This window comes from Cyanidioschyzon merolae, chromosome 14 (assembly GCF_000091205.1).
Source record: "Cyanidioschyzon merolae strain 10D DNA, chromosome 14, complete genome".
NCBI lineage: Eukaryota > Rhodophyta > Bangiophyceae > Cyanidiales > Cyanidiaceae > Cyanidioschyzon > Cyanidioschyzon merolae.
The window spans coordinates 827,675-840,859 of NC_010140.1; the positions used below are offsets into that span (position 1 = coordinate 827,675).

At 53.9% G+C, this 13,185-nt stretch overlaps 3 protein-coding genes across 3 annotated transcripts, besides 2 other annotated features; 1 reads left to right on the top strand and 2 right to left on the bottom strand.

Annotated features, from left to right (window-relative positions):
- Positions 1-372: 372 nt before the first annotated feature.
- On the bottom strand, positions 373-2,739 carry CYME_CMN333C (phosphatidylinositol-4-phosphate 5-kinase; the record flags this gene model as incomplete). The annotated part of the gene is made up of 1 exon (XM_005537379.1): positions 373-2,739. The coding sequence occupies one exon, from the start codon at positions 2,737-2,739 to the stop codon at positions 373-375; it is 2,367 nt and encodes a 788-aa protein (XP_005537436.1).
- A 1,525-nt stretch (positions 2,740-4,264) lies between these two features.
- On the bottom strand, positions 4,265-5,473 carry CYME_CMN334C (hypothetical protein; the record flags this gene model as incomplete). The annotated part of the gene is made up of 1 exon (XM_005537380.1): positions 4,265-5,473. One exon carries the CDS (start codon positions 5,471-5,473, stop codon positions 4,265-4,267), a length of 1,209 nt encoding a protein of 402 aa, XP_005537437.1.
- Positions 5,474-5,546: 73 nt separating this feature from the next.
- Positions 5,547-7,753: a sequence feature (repetitive element).
- A 1,143-nt stretch (positions 7,754-8,896) lies between these two features.
- Positions 8,897-11,977, top strand: CYME_CMN336C (acetyl-CoA synthetase; the record flags this gene model as incomplete). Its single annotated transcript, XM_005537381.1, has 1 exon — positions 8,897-11,977. The coding sequence occupies one exon, from the start codon at positions 8,897-8,899 to the stop codon at positions 11,975-11,977; it is 3,081 nt and encodes a 1,026-aa protein (XP_005537438.1).
- Positions 11,978-12,342: 365 nt separating this feature from the next.
- Positions 12,343-13,185: part of a sequence feature (repetitive element) that runs on past the window's edge.

Below are 13,185 nucleotides of genomic sequence, written 5' to 3' on the forward strand. Positions count from 1 at the left end.
ACATCACGAGGGCTGTTCGGGCATACCGGCATTGTTCGGATGCCTTGACGAACGTCTCGATTAGGGCGCCAGAGGCGTAGCGCGGCAGCACCGAATGGCCCGGTACACTCGTCTTCTATGAGATGTGCAGTCCCGCTCGATGCGCCGTGCTCGAAACGTACACATCGCACAGCAATGCATCGGGTAACCGCATAAACACGTGAACATACAGCAACAGATTTCCTGATCGCCTACAATATGCTCTTCTCTGAATGTCTGTGTTCCATGATATGAATCGCATGCACCAATCTCTTCATGGACACTGTGCTGGCGAGCGAGCAATCCTCCAGTCGCTAGCATACGGTGACAAACTCCGCGACTCGGCAACCGGCGCTATCGCAGCCCCGTGCTCGCGTCATCCTGCACGGCCGCGTATGGTGAACGCGGCACTGGCACGAATACTTTTTCGAGAAAGCGGCGAAATCGCCGCGCATACGAGCTCGGTTCGATAACACTAATGCTATCGTGAAGACAGAGTAGGTGCGCTTTCCCGAAATGTTCGAGTTTCTTTTCTGCATTATATCGATCGAGGACGTCGATAATACCGAAAAAGAGCCGCGCCTCCTCCCCGTTCTCCAGCAAACCGACCCAACTGTTTGCATGTCGGGCGTCCCGTTCGCGCAGACGGCGCCATGATTCTGCTGAAACCGGCAAGTTTGCCGATGTGTCCACGTACTGCAAGCCGAGCAGAAAAGAGTAATCCATGATATGAACGCTTTCCAGGAACAGGCAATCCATATCGATTTGGTTGAGCATTCTGCGTCTCAGTCGTCGGTCAATAGCGATAGGACCCACACCGTCTCGAAACAGGTCTAGGTCCTTTCGGGGTTGTCTTGGATCCAACTCCTGGGACGCTCTGCAGAGAAGGCTTGGTCGAAACCGCTGCTGCGGGGCCGTCTGCTGCTCGTCGTCGTTTGAGAGAACATGCGACGCCGGAGTCCGTGAAAACCTGCCATGCGTACTGCCTTTGAGATCATAGCGCAAATGAATTGGTGTTCGGGTTGGCAGGAAATTGCTCATGACGACCATACGGATGCGACGCCGCCGCAATCCAAGACGGTGGGTCGTTACACGATGCAGGCCGAAAAAGCGCGTGATGAGAGATTCCGGATTCTTCATCATGTGAAAGTAGTACTGGGGAAGAATGCTGAGCAGGACACTGGCTTCCTGCTTGGACAGTGTCTTCAGAATGAAACGGTCATCGCTGCTGTAGTAGAAGAGCGAGCCGCTCTTTCCGGCAGTGGTCGCCTCCCTGAGGGCCTCCTCGCCGCACAGCGAGCGCAGATACGATGTAGGACTAATCCCATAACGCTGCCTCAATTGGCGGAATACCATCGGGGCATAGTCTTTGAAAGTGAAGCACTTCTCGATGGGGGGCGTGTCTGATGAGCCCACTGCCGGAAAGCGGATCGTGTTGCTGGTCCGAAAATCAGCCATGCAGAGGTTCCGCGGCGCCAACGCGTTCTGTCGCTCCACCGTGTAGCGTATTCCAGCTTTGATCTGCATCATCAAATGATAAGAGCGATGACCCTTGTAGATGACCTCGCCGTGGCGGATTTGGAAATTGCCGCGCCTGGTGAATGGATGCAGTAGGTTGTAGGTGCCAATGACACCGGCTGAATGGCACGATCCAGTTGCTGACGCATGGCCAACCGGTTGGAGCGCGCCCCGTGCAGACCCCGGAAGCGGCGACTTGGGCGGCATCGCCGGCAGCGCATCAATGTACAGGTGCACGGCGGGTTCCACAACGAGCGGCGGCAACGGTGGCGGCAGCACCGTATGGGATCCGCGTCTCACGTCGCGTCGGCGGTGTGTACTTCGCGCATCGGCATGCACAGCGGCATAGGCGCCATGCTCGAAACTGCCGTCCCCGAGGCCTGCAGCACCTACAATGGTGGCCGGCCTGGATTCGGAAAAAGGCACCGAGGCGAATCCGTTCACAGAAAGTTGCTGCCCACTGCTAGCACTCGAAGATGATTGTGGTTCAATGGATGAGCTATGCGCGGTACCCATAGCGTGCTCGGCGCGCATGACGCGCGAGGTAGCGCTTGTCGAGACGCTCAGGGGCGCTACTTCCAGGGTACCCGATTGCTGTGAATACGTGCTATTGGTCGTTCCGGAGTGTACAGAGTTATTTTCGGCGTTCGTCAACAAGACTAGCCTTGACTTTGTTGGTTCGGCGTTCTCTTCGGTAGCTGCAACAGTGACCTGAAGCGGTGGCGGTCGTCGAAGTCGTCTACCAAGCGACATTCGCACTTCAGTTCTGCTTTCCGCACGTTTGCGTGCGTCCGAGTCGTCTGTTGCGTCGTCGAGTGTTGTGCCAGCGCTACCGCTACCACTGCGGTCGCTGCCGCCCTGTTCCATTGTTCCCTGCTTTTCGGGTGTGTCCGAGGCAGGCGCTGCGCAAGCGCTGGACACCAAAAGAGAACCAGCAACTGCAGGCGCAACGGCCGCTTTCTGTAAGCTTTCTGCTGCCTCAACGGTAGCTAGATAGCTTCCCGCATCATTAGACAACGAGCTGTTGTTTTTGGGGTCGGTGAAATGGACCTCCTCAGTGTTGTTGGCGTCCTCAGCGGCAGCGCCCAGCTCGGTCGTCAGTGTTCGCGCCATAGACACATGCTGCTCCTTCTCTTTGCCAGATGTTCGGGACAATCTAGAGGTTTCAGTATGAGTATCCTCCAGAGAAAGAGCGACGCCCATAAAGTTTACAACAATCGTCCGGAAATCATGGCACTGCGTCGGAGAAAGCTCAAATCCAGTTGAAAGACAAAACGGTTGTCGACGAATGCCGCTGGCGCCGCTGGCGAACGCTGCTGGTGCTCTTGTAAATCTGGGGTTTTGTAGCTGCAGTCTATGCTGTGGCGCTTGACTCGGGTGGATCTTTTCTTGTGAAGATGTTGTGTCTGTATTTATAAGTGAGCAGGTTACAGCAACTCTGGCCTAGAGCAGGTTTTTTTGTATGTTTGATCTCTGCTAGACAGCGTTCTTTCTGTGCAGGTATTTTGTCTGTATGACGGAGTGACTGGGCCACTGCACCTTTAAACTTGAACGTACTTTTGTGTGTGATCGCCACATGTAGAAATTTGTTTCTTTTGGTGTCGAGGCCCTGAAGTTCACTTACTACGAACGATGCTCATAGACTTATCAATCTCGTAAAGCAGACTTTCGGGTCAAAGGTTGAGAACTGAGCAGGCATTGCATACGAATATTCAATCTTGTGCTGAAGCCTTCCTGCTGCTTCTGGAAACATATCGCCCCCGCCTGAGTGTTCCGAAAAGGAAGCGAAACTTCTTTGGTCGTCATCGGCTAGAAGACTGACAGCGATCAACAGCGTATTTGGTGTGGTATTCGCCCGCAATGCCGCTTTGACGCGCACCTGCACCATACGTTCACAGTGTCGGAGCAGCGCGTGCTGCGCGCTCAGCAGGCGCATACGAAGCTGCGGGTAGTCGTCTGAGAAGCGATCCCATGACCTGCGGTACTGGAGGCAACTGGCCTAATGCACATCCGGAGGAACCGCAGCAGGCCAGATGCAGGGGATCGTAGCCGCTTCGAGCGCATCAACACTCCATCTAGCTGCGAGATTAGAGAGCGCATTGTTGACAGATGCGCTCAGGGTCATTGACGAGCAGAAAACCGCAGTTTAAAAACATTGAATCCCACTTGTGATCCTGGGGTGCACCCAAAACATGATGCTATGGCCATTAACTTGTATGCAATACGGCGATCTTCGCCCTCGCGCGTTACTGCAGAGGCGACAGGGAAAGATCGCCTCGCAGGCGTCACCGCCTGCGAGGCGATCGACTGCATCGCAAATGGCTCGCCATGAACCTGTTTCCGGTATACGGTTGGCGGTACGCAGAGGGTCTCGATCAGATTGAAGCTCGTTCTCCAGGCTGACGACAGCAAACGCACATTCAGGGCATTCTCGTTAGGTTCATCGATGTTACATGATCAAACAGTAAACCTGAAGTTCCGGTGGTGGCCAGCTGCCTGTATCCACGCCACGTCTGAGCTCAGCGTCGCTGGGGCTGTTCAGTCTGCAGACGCATTAGCAGGTATCCCGCTAATCGTTTGCGATTCGTTCCATAAGATCCAGGCGCACCAGATCCTATGCTTCGGTACTGGGGGAGGGTAGTGTGCCAACCTGAGAAAGCCCCGTGAGCGCTCGTTGCGGAGGCTGCCGGTCACGTGCGAGCCTGCCGTTTCGCACGCGGGTGCGGTATCATTGCCGCTTTAGCGAGTGGCGCTTTCCAGCGAACCTTTCAGTTGGAGCAAAGTTCTGCCTGTAAGCGTATAACGCTCCCACCGCCGCCCACGACCAGAGCAGACAGAAAAGCAGGAGACGCCATCGACGCGGGCGTTGTTGCTGATGCGGTTGTGGCCCCGAAGGCGATTCTGCGGCTTGGTTCTTTTTCGATGCTTTCGGAGGCTGCCCGATACTGAAGGACGGTTCGTCCATTAAACGGGTATTTTCATCGATTTTTTCGCGTGGAATCGTCATCATCGGCTCCTGGCTCCATGCTGAAGTAGGCGAGAGGCGCTGTCCAAAACGACTCAAAGCCCTCCATTCCTCTTCGCTCACCAGACCATGGAGTTCGCTATCAAGTGAAGCGTCGCCTTCGCCATTTGAATTGTTTGCTGGGGCGATCCTCAGTTGCAACCAGGAAGTGTAGAGACGTTCGATGCGCAGGTCGCCTACATTTTTAACATATTGAGGCCACGGCGTCACGGGCACACCTGGAGTCAGAGAGAGACTGATTGGCGGCTCTGGTATGGCATCGTCTGGTGCGCTCCTGCAGGGCTCCTCAGGGCGCTCTCGAACGGCGGTGTTGGATTCAAGTTTCAGGAGCTGCATGGTGCTCCGGCTCCAGCACGCGTCCGCCGCGGTGACCGTCATCGCTTCGGCCTCGGGAAGGTCCGCCCATTGATAAGCAAGATCGTCGCCCCACAGTACCTCTGAGCTGTCAATAGTCATTTCGCCACGCCAGATATCGGTTGCGGACCACTGCAAGACGCAGACACTCTCGCAGCACTTTACCACTACGAAGCGTCCAAAAGCTGTATGAACCTTCAAAGCGAAGCGAACACGTACGATCGTATCGTCGAAACTGTATACAGGTACTTGCGGAGCTGCGTGGGGCTCAGTGTTATCTCCGAGCACGGCAACCAGCCACCGCACGGGTACAGTTCGCTCAAGGCGGCAACTCTGGCGATCCTGGTAACCATAGCAGTAGGAAAGCCGCCCATGGTGCGGGTAGCCCCAGAGCGTCTCAGCTGTGAGCGCACCCTCTGAGGCGTCAGCTGCTCGCACACAAGTCTGCGGCTGCTCGTCTGGTGAAGCACGCTCACTCCGCTGGAGTAGCACGCTTACGTCCCCACCTTCGCAGCTGGCGACTGGCCGTGGTACCAGAAATCGCAACCGAACTTGCATGATGCAGCCACTAGCTGCACTAGTTGAGCCGTTTTTCAAGACTCGCTGCTCAAGTCGAAAGTGACACCGGCCACACACACCAACAACGCCGTTCTACGTCGACCGACGTCAGTGTACAGTAGTGGCGAGAAACTCGCCCTGGCCAAGAAGTCTGCAACTGACGTGCAGACGCCTCCCTGTCTTTCTGGGCCGGCCACCGACTACATCTTACATATTCTTCTCATATAGTTCCACTTTGAGAGGTTGTCCAACAAAGTTCGTTCTTGGCGTCTCTGGAGGTCTCTTCTCCAGCACCGCACATCTCCATATATTTAATGGCGGCATTAAAATCTCGGTTCACGACTTCCATCCGTTTCTTGCCATTGATTGTACTCACTAGTTTAAGTAGCCCTCACACTTTTGCCCTCCTTTCCATTTGCTCTTCCGTCAGCGGTCCGTACTTTGCTATTTCCTCAGGACTCCGCTGCCACTTTTCCATCTCCACTCTCTGAAGTGTACTACCCAGGTCATGGTGTGTATACGACGTTCGAAACTCATCTACAGGTATCATAACAAAATGCCGTGCAAACTCCTTGTACGCCCTCGTCGTTGGAGCTGGCGTGGTCCCATTTTTCGACGCCGAACGCCCTGCCCCATAAGCCGCAACCAGCCTTTGACTTTCATCCTCCTTCAAGTCGCTCAAATGATTGGAAAAGTTGGCAAATGCCCGCTGCTTCCCACAATACAAATTCATACACAAAACGGGTCCACTGGAGCTTGGTATATTCATTCCACAGCGCATCCCAATGAGCAATGCGAACTTCCATGAATTTCCGAAAAGCTTGAAAGTCCGCTCTGCGGCTCGTCACCTCGCCCATAGCTTCCAGGTGATCCATCATTCCTGCATTCCATGCAGCAATTTTCTTCCTCGCATTCATTATACCGACTTCTCGATAGAATCTTGCTCTTGAGAACCTCAACAGACGCATGGCTTTCTGACGTAATTTACCATCAGCACCATCTTCCACACGCTTGGGTACCGCAATGGTGATGACATTCGTATTCCCAGGGTCCGCGTCAACGACAGAGTCGCTCTCATGCACTTTCTGTTCCGAAAGACCCGCCTCCTTCTCATCTTCTTGCTTCGCCACGGGCGAAGCCGAGGTCGGAAATGGCCGATCTGTCTTCAAACGCCGATAGTGTACACACATGGCTACTCCATCAGTTTCGCTCATCCCAGTGAATACATTTTGCTTGCTCACTTTGAGACGTTTGAAATCAAAGATATTCTTCCAGCACGTCTCCCGGTTCTCGCCGGTGAACTCTGTCATCCTTACATTGAACTCCGGACAGGTTTCTCTCATTATGCTGTACAGGACTCTGGAGTCGATTGGCATAAAATGCGACTTGATCTCGCACCTCGGAACGACGTTGAAGCACTTCCCCATCCGGGCAGCTATCCGTTCCAACAACGCTTCATTTTCCCCACTCAGCTGCCTTTCGGCCTTGCGTTCGAGTTCCCGGTCCAAAAACACAAAATAGCGCAGGAAGAACGGATAACATTTTTCTTATCTTTTTTCGTAGCTGATACCTTTTCCGCTGTATTCGCCAGCCCCAAGACTGCACGGCGCTCTTGAACAGCGGCACAGATCACAGAAGCTTCATTCTTTCTCCTGCGTAATGTCCTCTTGTCGAAGAATTCGATCTCCCGTTCATGGAAGCGATCGTTCTTGATGCCATTGATGATGGCCCATATCCCTTTGCGAGATAGGCCCGGGCAGAGTGCAATCACGGCGCTTATCATGAAACGTTCGAGATTCAAAGTCAAATGTTCGTTCAGGTTCTTGACGCACTTGATCGCCCCCTATGCGCAAATATCCGTGTTATACTTCTAGCGAGTACCGTTGAGGCGGTAGTTGGGGTATTTTTCGTGGAGGGCATGCGCTCGATCGTTTCTCCTCGACGTTTCCCCAGTGCCGAACATCAAGTGACGAATAAAGGACTTGTTGAAAAACTCTCCCAGAACGCCGACTATTTTGACGTCCTTCATATCGCGATACATCTTCCTCACCAAATGCATCAGTGCTAAAGAAGCGATGTGAACACTCATGGGGTAAGACTCGACACGGTTTCTCATCGCTTCTCGCAACTTTTGCTGGCAGGGATCCTTGATATGGCCGAGAAGACAGGATTTCACCACCATAACGTCGTATGATCGTCTTTCTTGCAACCTGTGACGTAGGGCCTCCTGCCATGGCTTCTCCGCCTTGTCTCGTTCCTCTTTGCTTGGCTCTGTTTTTCGTTTCTTTCCGCCAGCCAGCGTTACTGGCGCTTCAGGATCCTCCATTTCCATTTCCATAACTTATCTTCTCTTTATTTTTGAAGACGAACGCACATGGAAGGGTTTTGCTGTAAACCGCGAAAAATCAATTGAATTAACTTACTTGAGGGTTTAAACACGACTGAATTGAAAGACTATAGTTTGCTCTGACTTTTACGCATATACAACTGGGCCGTTAGAACAACAAGTCAACGAGTGATCATGATAGCGTCGCTCTTCTCAACGGTAACATGCGCGTCGTGCTCGTGACTGCCAGATCACGAGGTGCGCTGACCGACCGCACTATATACCACGATAAACAGAGACCAGCTACTAACTAGCACCGAGATAACAATTTCTTTGCCCTCTACGATAAACGCTGAACGGAGAAAAGGTTTCCATCTATCGAAAGTTTACCTTCAAGGCAGAGGGTCTTGGGATCAGGGTGTCTGCCGGGCTTGCGCTCCGTGCAACTCTGCAGTGGCGAGTGGCGTGACGCGACCTGAGCTGCTCGTCCCCAACGTAGTTTATTCTTGTAGAACGGGCAGATAGGCTGCGTCTGGGCGTCACACTGGTCACGCTGGACTCCTTGTAAATCGCTTCCCGCTGCCGCAGGCAGTACGCCTGTCTGCGCAACTTGCTGGTTCCCAGAGTGCTTATGAATCGCGACCCCGTGTCGAGTGCACCACCCCTAGAGCCCACGCTCTCAATGGTATGGCAAAAACGTCCTGTCGCCGCGATGCATCGGCTCCAGTAAGATAGGCGGTATGCTGGGTACTTACGATAGACACGCGGCTCACGATAGAACGTACAAAGCGACCACTACATCTGAGTACAGGTGATGGAACTTGAAGATAAGCCCATCATGATGGACGCTTTCTCAATAGCCATTATCCATACATCCCAAAATCTGGAATGTATGGACCATGTAAACGTTTTGGTTTCGAAAACAAATCGGACACCAGAGCGACGCACGGCATCGAAGCGCTCACGTCAATTAAATAGCGAGCGCGAGGCGGTATCGGCCCTGGAACTTGTGGTAGCGGCAGCGCCAGCGTCAGAGGAGTTTCGTGGGATAGCTGCTTTGTGCTGCTTGGCCATGGCAATCCACAACTAACTCAGATATGTTGAATTGCAGTAGAGAGCTTGGAAGAGCGACTTTAGCGACTGTTTGGCAGAAGGGGCAAGTTTCGGGCTTGCGGGCGTGGTACGCACAGGTTACAGCTTGTGATGCTGCCGGGGGTTACCGCCTAGGAGGCAAACGTTTGATCACGCAGCTCATCTCACCTGCCGATAGTGTGGGATCACGGAAAATGGGGGTACCGACGGCGGTTTCGGTGCAGAGACTGTCCTCGTCATGCGCTGGAGAAACGGGCACTGCTGCGAGCGAACGCAGCGCGAGCGTGCCGCGCTTCGATCCGTCTGTGCACATCGTGACGCGTCGGACTCGCGTCCGAGAGCAGCTGGACGCAATTTTCAAACCACGAGCTGTGGCAGTGATTGGTGCGACGGAAAAGCCCGGCTCCGTCGGTCGCAATATTTTCCAGAACCTGCTCTCGCCTTTCGGCGGTGCCGTGTACCCTGTGAATCCCAAACGAAGCCACATTTTGGGTATACGCGCATATCCGAATGTGTCGTCAATTCCGGAGCCAATAGATCTCGCTGTTATCACGACACCCGCGAGAACAGTGCCGTCGATTATGCACGAACTCGCTGACAACCGCGTTCCAGGCTGTGTGATTATTTCGGCGGGTTTCGCCGAGGCGCAGGTTGGTGGCGAGGGTCGAAAGCTTCTCGATGAGACACTCGCAGAGGCTCGGCGTGGAGGCACGCGTATCATCGGACCAAACTGTTTGGGTATCCTCAATATCTCGACAGGGATGAATGCGTCGTTTGGTGCACGGGCAGAGTACGTTAAAGGCGATGTGGCTCTGCTGAGTCAGAGCGGAGCTTTGGTCTGCTCGCTTCTCGACTGGGCACTGAAGGAACGATTTGGTTTCAGCAAAGTTGCATCGTTAGGAACGATGTGCGACGTCGACTGGGCGGATATGATTCGGTATATCGGTGAGGATACGCATTCGAGGTCGATTGTTGCCTACGTTGAATCGATTGGGAATGTTCGCGCCTTCATCTCGGCTGCTCGAGAGGTTGCAACCACGAAGCCAATTGTGGTGATTAAAGCTGGACGCACGCCCGCTGCGGCTGCGGCAGCAGCGTCACACACCGGCAACCTTACTGGGTCGGACGAAGTGATTGGGGAGGTCTTGCGCCGTGCCGGAGTGCTGCGCGTGGATCGAATCGATGATCTCTTCCTCACTGCAAGAGTGCTGGCGCAGCAACCTCGACCTCGCGGAAAAAATCTTACGATCATAACGAATGCGGGAGGGCCGGGGATCCTAGCGGCAGATGAGTTGGTTTCGGGTGGTGGTGCGCTCACCGAGCTCTCATCAGAAACCATGGATGCACTGGACAAGGTGCTCCCGGCAGCCTGGTCGCATGCGAACCCGGTTGATATCATTGGAGATGCGACACCAGAAACGTATGCGAAGGCGCTTGAGATCTGCTCCAAGGATGTGAACACGGACGGCACGCTTGTGATTCTGACGCCGCAGGTCATGACCGATGCTACTGCAACCGCAGATATTCTGGTACGCGCGGCAGCCACAGCGCGTGCCGAGGACAAACCAGTGCTTGCGAGCTGGATGGGGGGCATTGATGTTTTAGCGGGCCAGGAAATTCTGAAACGCAACGAGATCCCCAACTTCGCGTTCGCGGACGTGGCTGTTCGCATTTGGAACTATCTTCATCGTTACAATTCGATTCTCGAGAGCCTCTACGAGGTACCAGAGGGCCCCTCAACCCGTGTTGCAGGGATGCGCCAGATTAAGCGTTCTGCAGAAGAAATGCTCGAGCAAGCACGCCAAGCAGGGCGAATCGTGCTGAACGAGTACGAGAGCAAGAGACTTCTCAGCATGTACGAAATTCCAGTTTTGGAGGCGAAGCTAGCGCATTCGGAGGATGAAGCCGTTGAGATCGCGAAACGTATTGGTTTTCCGGTCGTAGCCAAGCTGTTGAGCCACACGATCACACACAAGACCGACGTTGGTGGCGTGAAGGTGAATCTCCACACACCGGATCAAGTTGTCGAAGCCTTCCATTCGATTCGCGAGAGCGTCACCAAGCTCCGCGGCGCAGAACACTTCCAGGGCGTTATTCTGGAACGAATGATCGATCTTCGCCCCGGAGGATACGAGGTCTTGTTGGGGAGTACACTCGACCCGCAAGCAGGACCTATTGTGGCGTTTGGCACCGGTGGAACCCTTGTGGAAGTCTACAGGGACGTCAGTCTCGGCATACCGCCGCTGAACTCTGCGCTCGCGCGTCAAATGATGGAACGAACTCGCATTTACAATGCACTGAAGGGCGTGCGGGGCCATGACCCGGCTGATCTTGAGCAGCTGCAAACAGTGGTATCTCGCTTCTCTCGAATGGTGTGCGAACAACGCCTTATCAAAGAGTGTGATATCAATCCGCTGTTTGTGACTCCACGCGGTATTGTGGCAATTGATGCCCGTGTCGTCTTGCATGACCCGCACGTGTCACTGGATACTGTACCGCAGCCGGCCATCCGCCCGTACCCCTCGGAGTATGTCAGCCCCTGGAGCGGCGACAGTATGGGGAACCTCCCGGTGGTGATTCGGCCCATCCATCCCTCGGATACACCAAAGCTTTTAGAGTTCTGGGACGCTCTGTCAACAACAGGCACTGGTTATTTAGTGCCACAAGTCGTTGCCGCAGCGCCCACTCGTGACGTGAACCTACGGGATCGATGGCTGCGCAATCGTTTGCTTCGCATAGCCTTTTGCGACTTTAACTCGGAAATGGTGATCATCGCCGAGGCCCGTGATGCCGAAGGGAGCGCTGCAATCCACGCTCTAGCCCAGCTGCGTTTGGAGCCGGAGCCGGACCCCGGTCATTTTGCGATTAACGTCTTGGACACGGACCGTGGGCACGGCCTCGGGACAGAGATGCTCCGCCGACTCATGGATATTGCGCGTCGCGAGGGCTTGACTCGAATATGGAGCGAGATCGCACCGGAGAATCGGGCTATGCAGCGCATTTGTGAGAAACTCGGTTTCCAGCTGGGACCATTACCAGACCAGGAGAATGGCAATATTCTCGCCGAGTACGTTTTGAGCGCGTGAAGGTTTTGTCGGAGGTGCTTGCTCGTGTCCAGCTTTTTACTGCGAAGCGTGTGCGGAGTATCGGGCTCGAGCGACTGCCTGAAGGGGGGAGGGGGGTGACGAAGCCGAACGGGGAAAGCGTATAACGTTTGATGCAGTTTTATAGGAAGGACGGTTTAAAGCATGTTTTGCTTCGCGACGCTTTTACAATACGACTTGATTGCGCGCTTCGAATAGCCTGCCGCGTACTGGAAAGATCGCTGTGGTACGCGTAAATCCATTACAAACTTTTGAGCTGGTGCTGCCTGAGTATTCAGATTATGCTGGGGAAAGATCTGTCAATGGTCTTGCCTCATCGCTTTTTATCCAACTTCGGTGCGACCTTCGCAGCGGTGTACAGTGGTAGCGGTGAACGCGTCCTAGACATGACGTCTCCAACTGACGTGCAGACGCCTCCCCGTCTTTCTCGACCGGCCACCTACTACTGACTTCAACTTTTTTTCATATAGTTCCACTTTGAGAGGTTGTCCAACAAAATTCTAGCCTGTCAACTGTGGAGGTCTTTTCTCCATCACCGCACATCTCCGTATAATGATTGCGGCGTTAAAGTCTCGGTTCACGAAATCCATACGTTTCTTGCCATCATTCGTTGTACTTACTAATGCAAGTAGTCCACGAACTTTCGCCATCTTTTTCATTTGCTCCTCCGTCAGCGGTCCGTACTTTTGTATATCCTCGGGGCTCCGCTGGCGCTATTCCATCTCCACAATCTGAAGTGCGCACCCCAGTTCATGGTGTGTATGGGACGTTCGGAAGTCATCTACGGGTATTGTAACAAAACGCCTTGCGCACTCCTTGTACGTTCTTGTCGTTGGAGCTGGCGTAGTCCCTTTTTGGGTCTTCAAGCGCCCCTGTCCGTACGCTACTACGAGCCTCTGACTTTCATCCTCCTTCAAGGCGCTCAACTCATTGAAAAAATTCGCGAATGCACGCTGCTTCCCACAGTACAAGTTCATTCGCAGACGAGCCCACCGGGGCTTGGTATACTCCTCCCACAGCGCATCCCAATGGACAACACGAACTTCCATGAATTTCCGGAAAGCTTCAAAGTCCGCTCCACGGATCGTCACCTCGCTCAAAGCTTCCATTTGATCCTTCATTCCTGAATTCCAATTCCCGATTTTCTTCCTTGCATTCATGATTCCCGATTCTCGATTGTATCTCGCTCT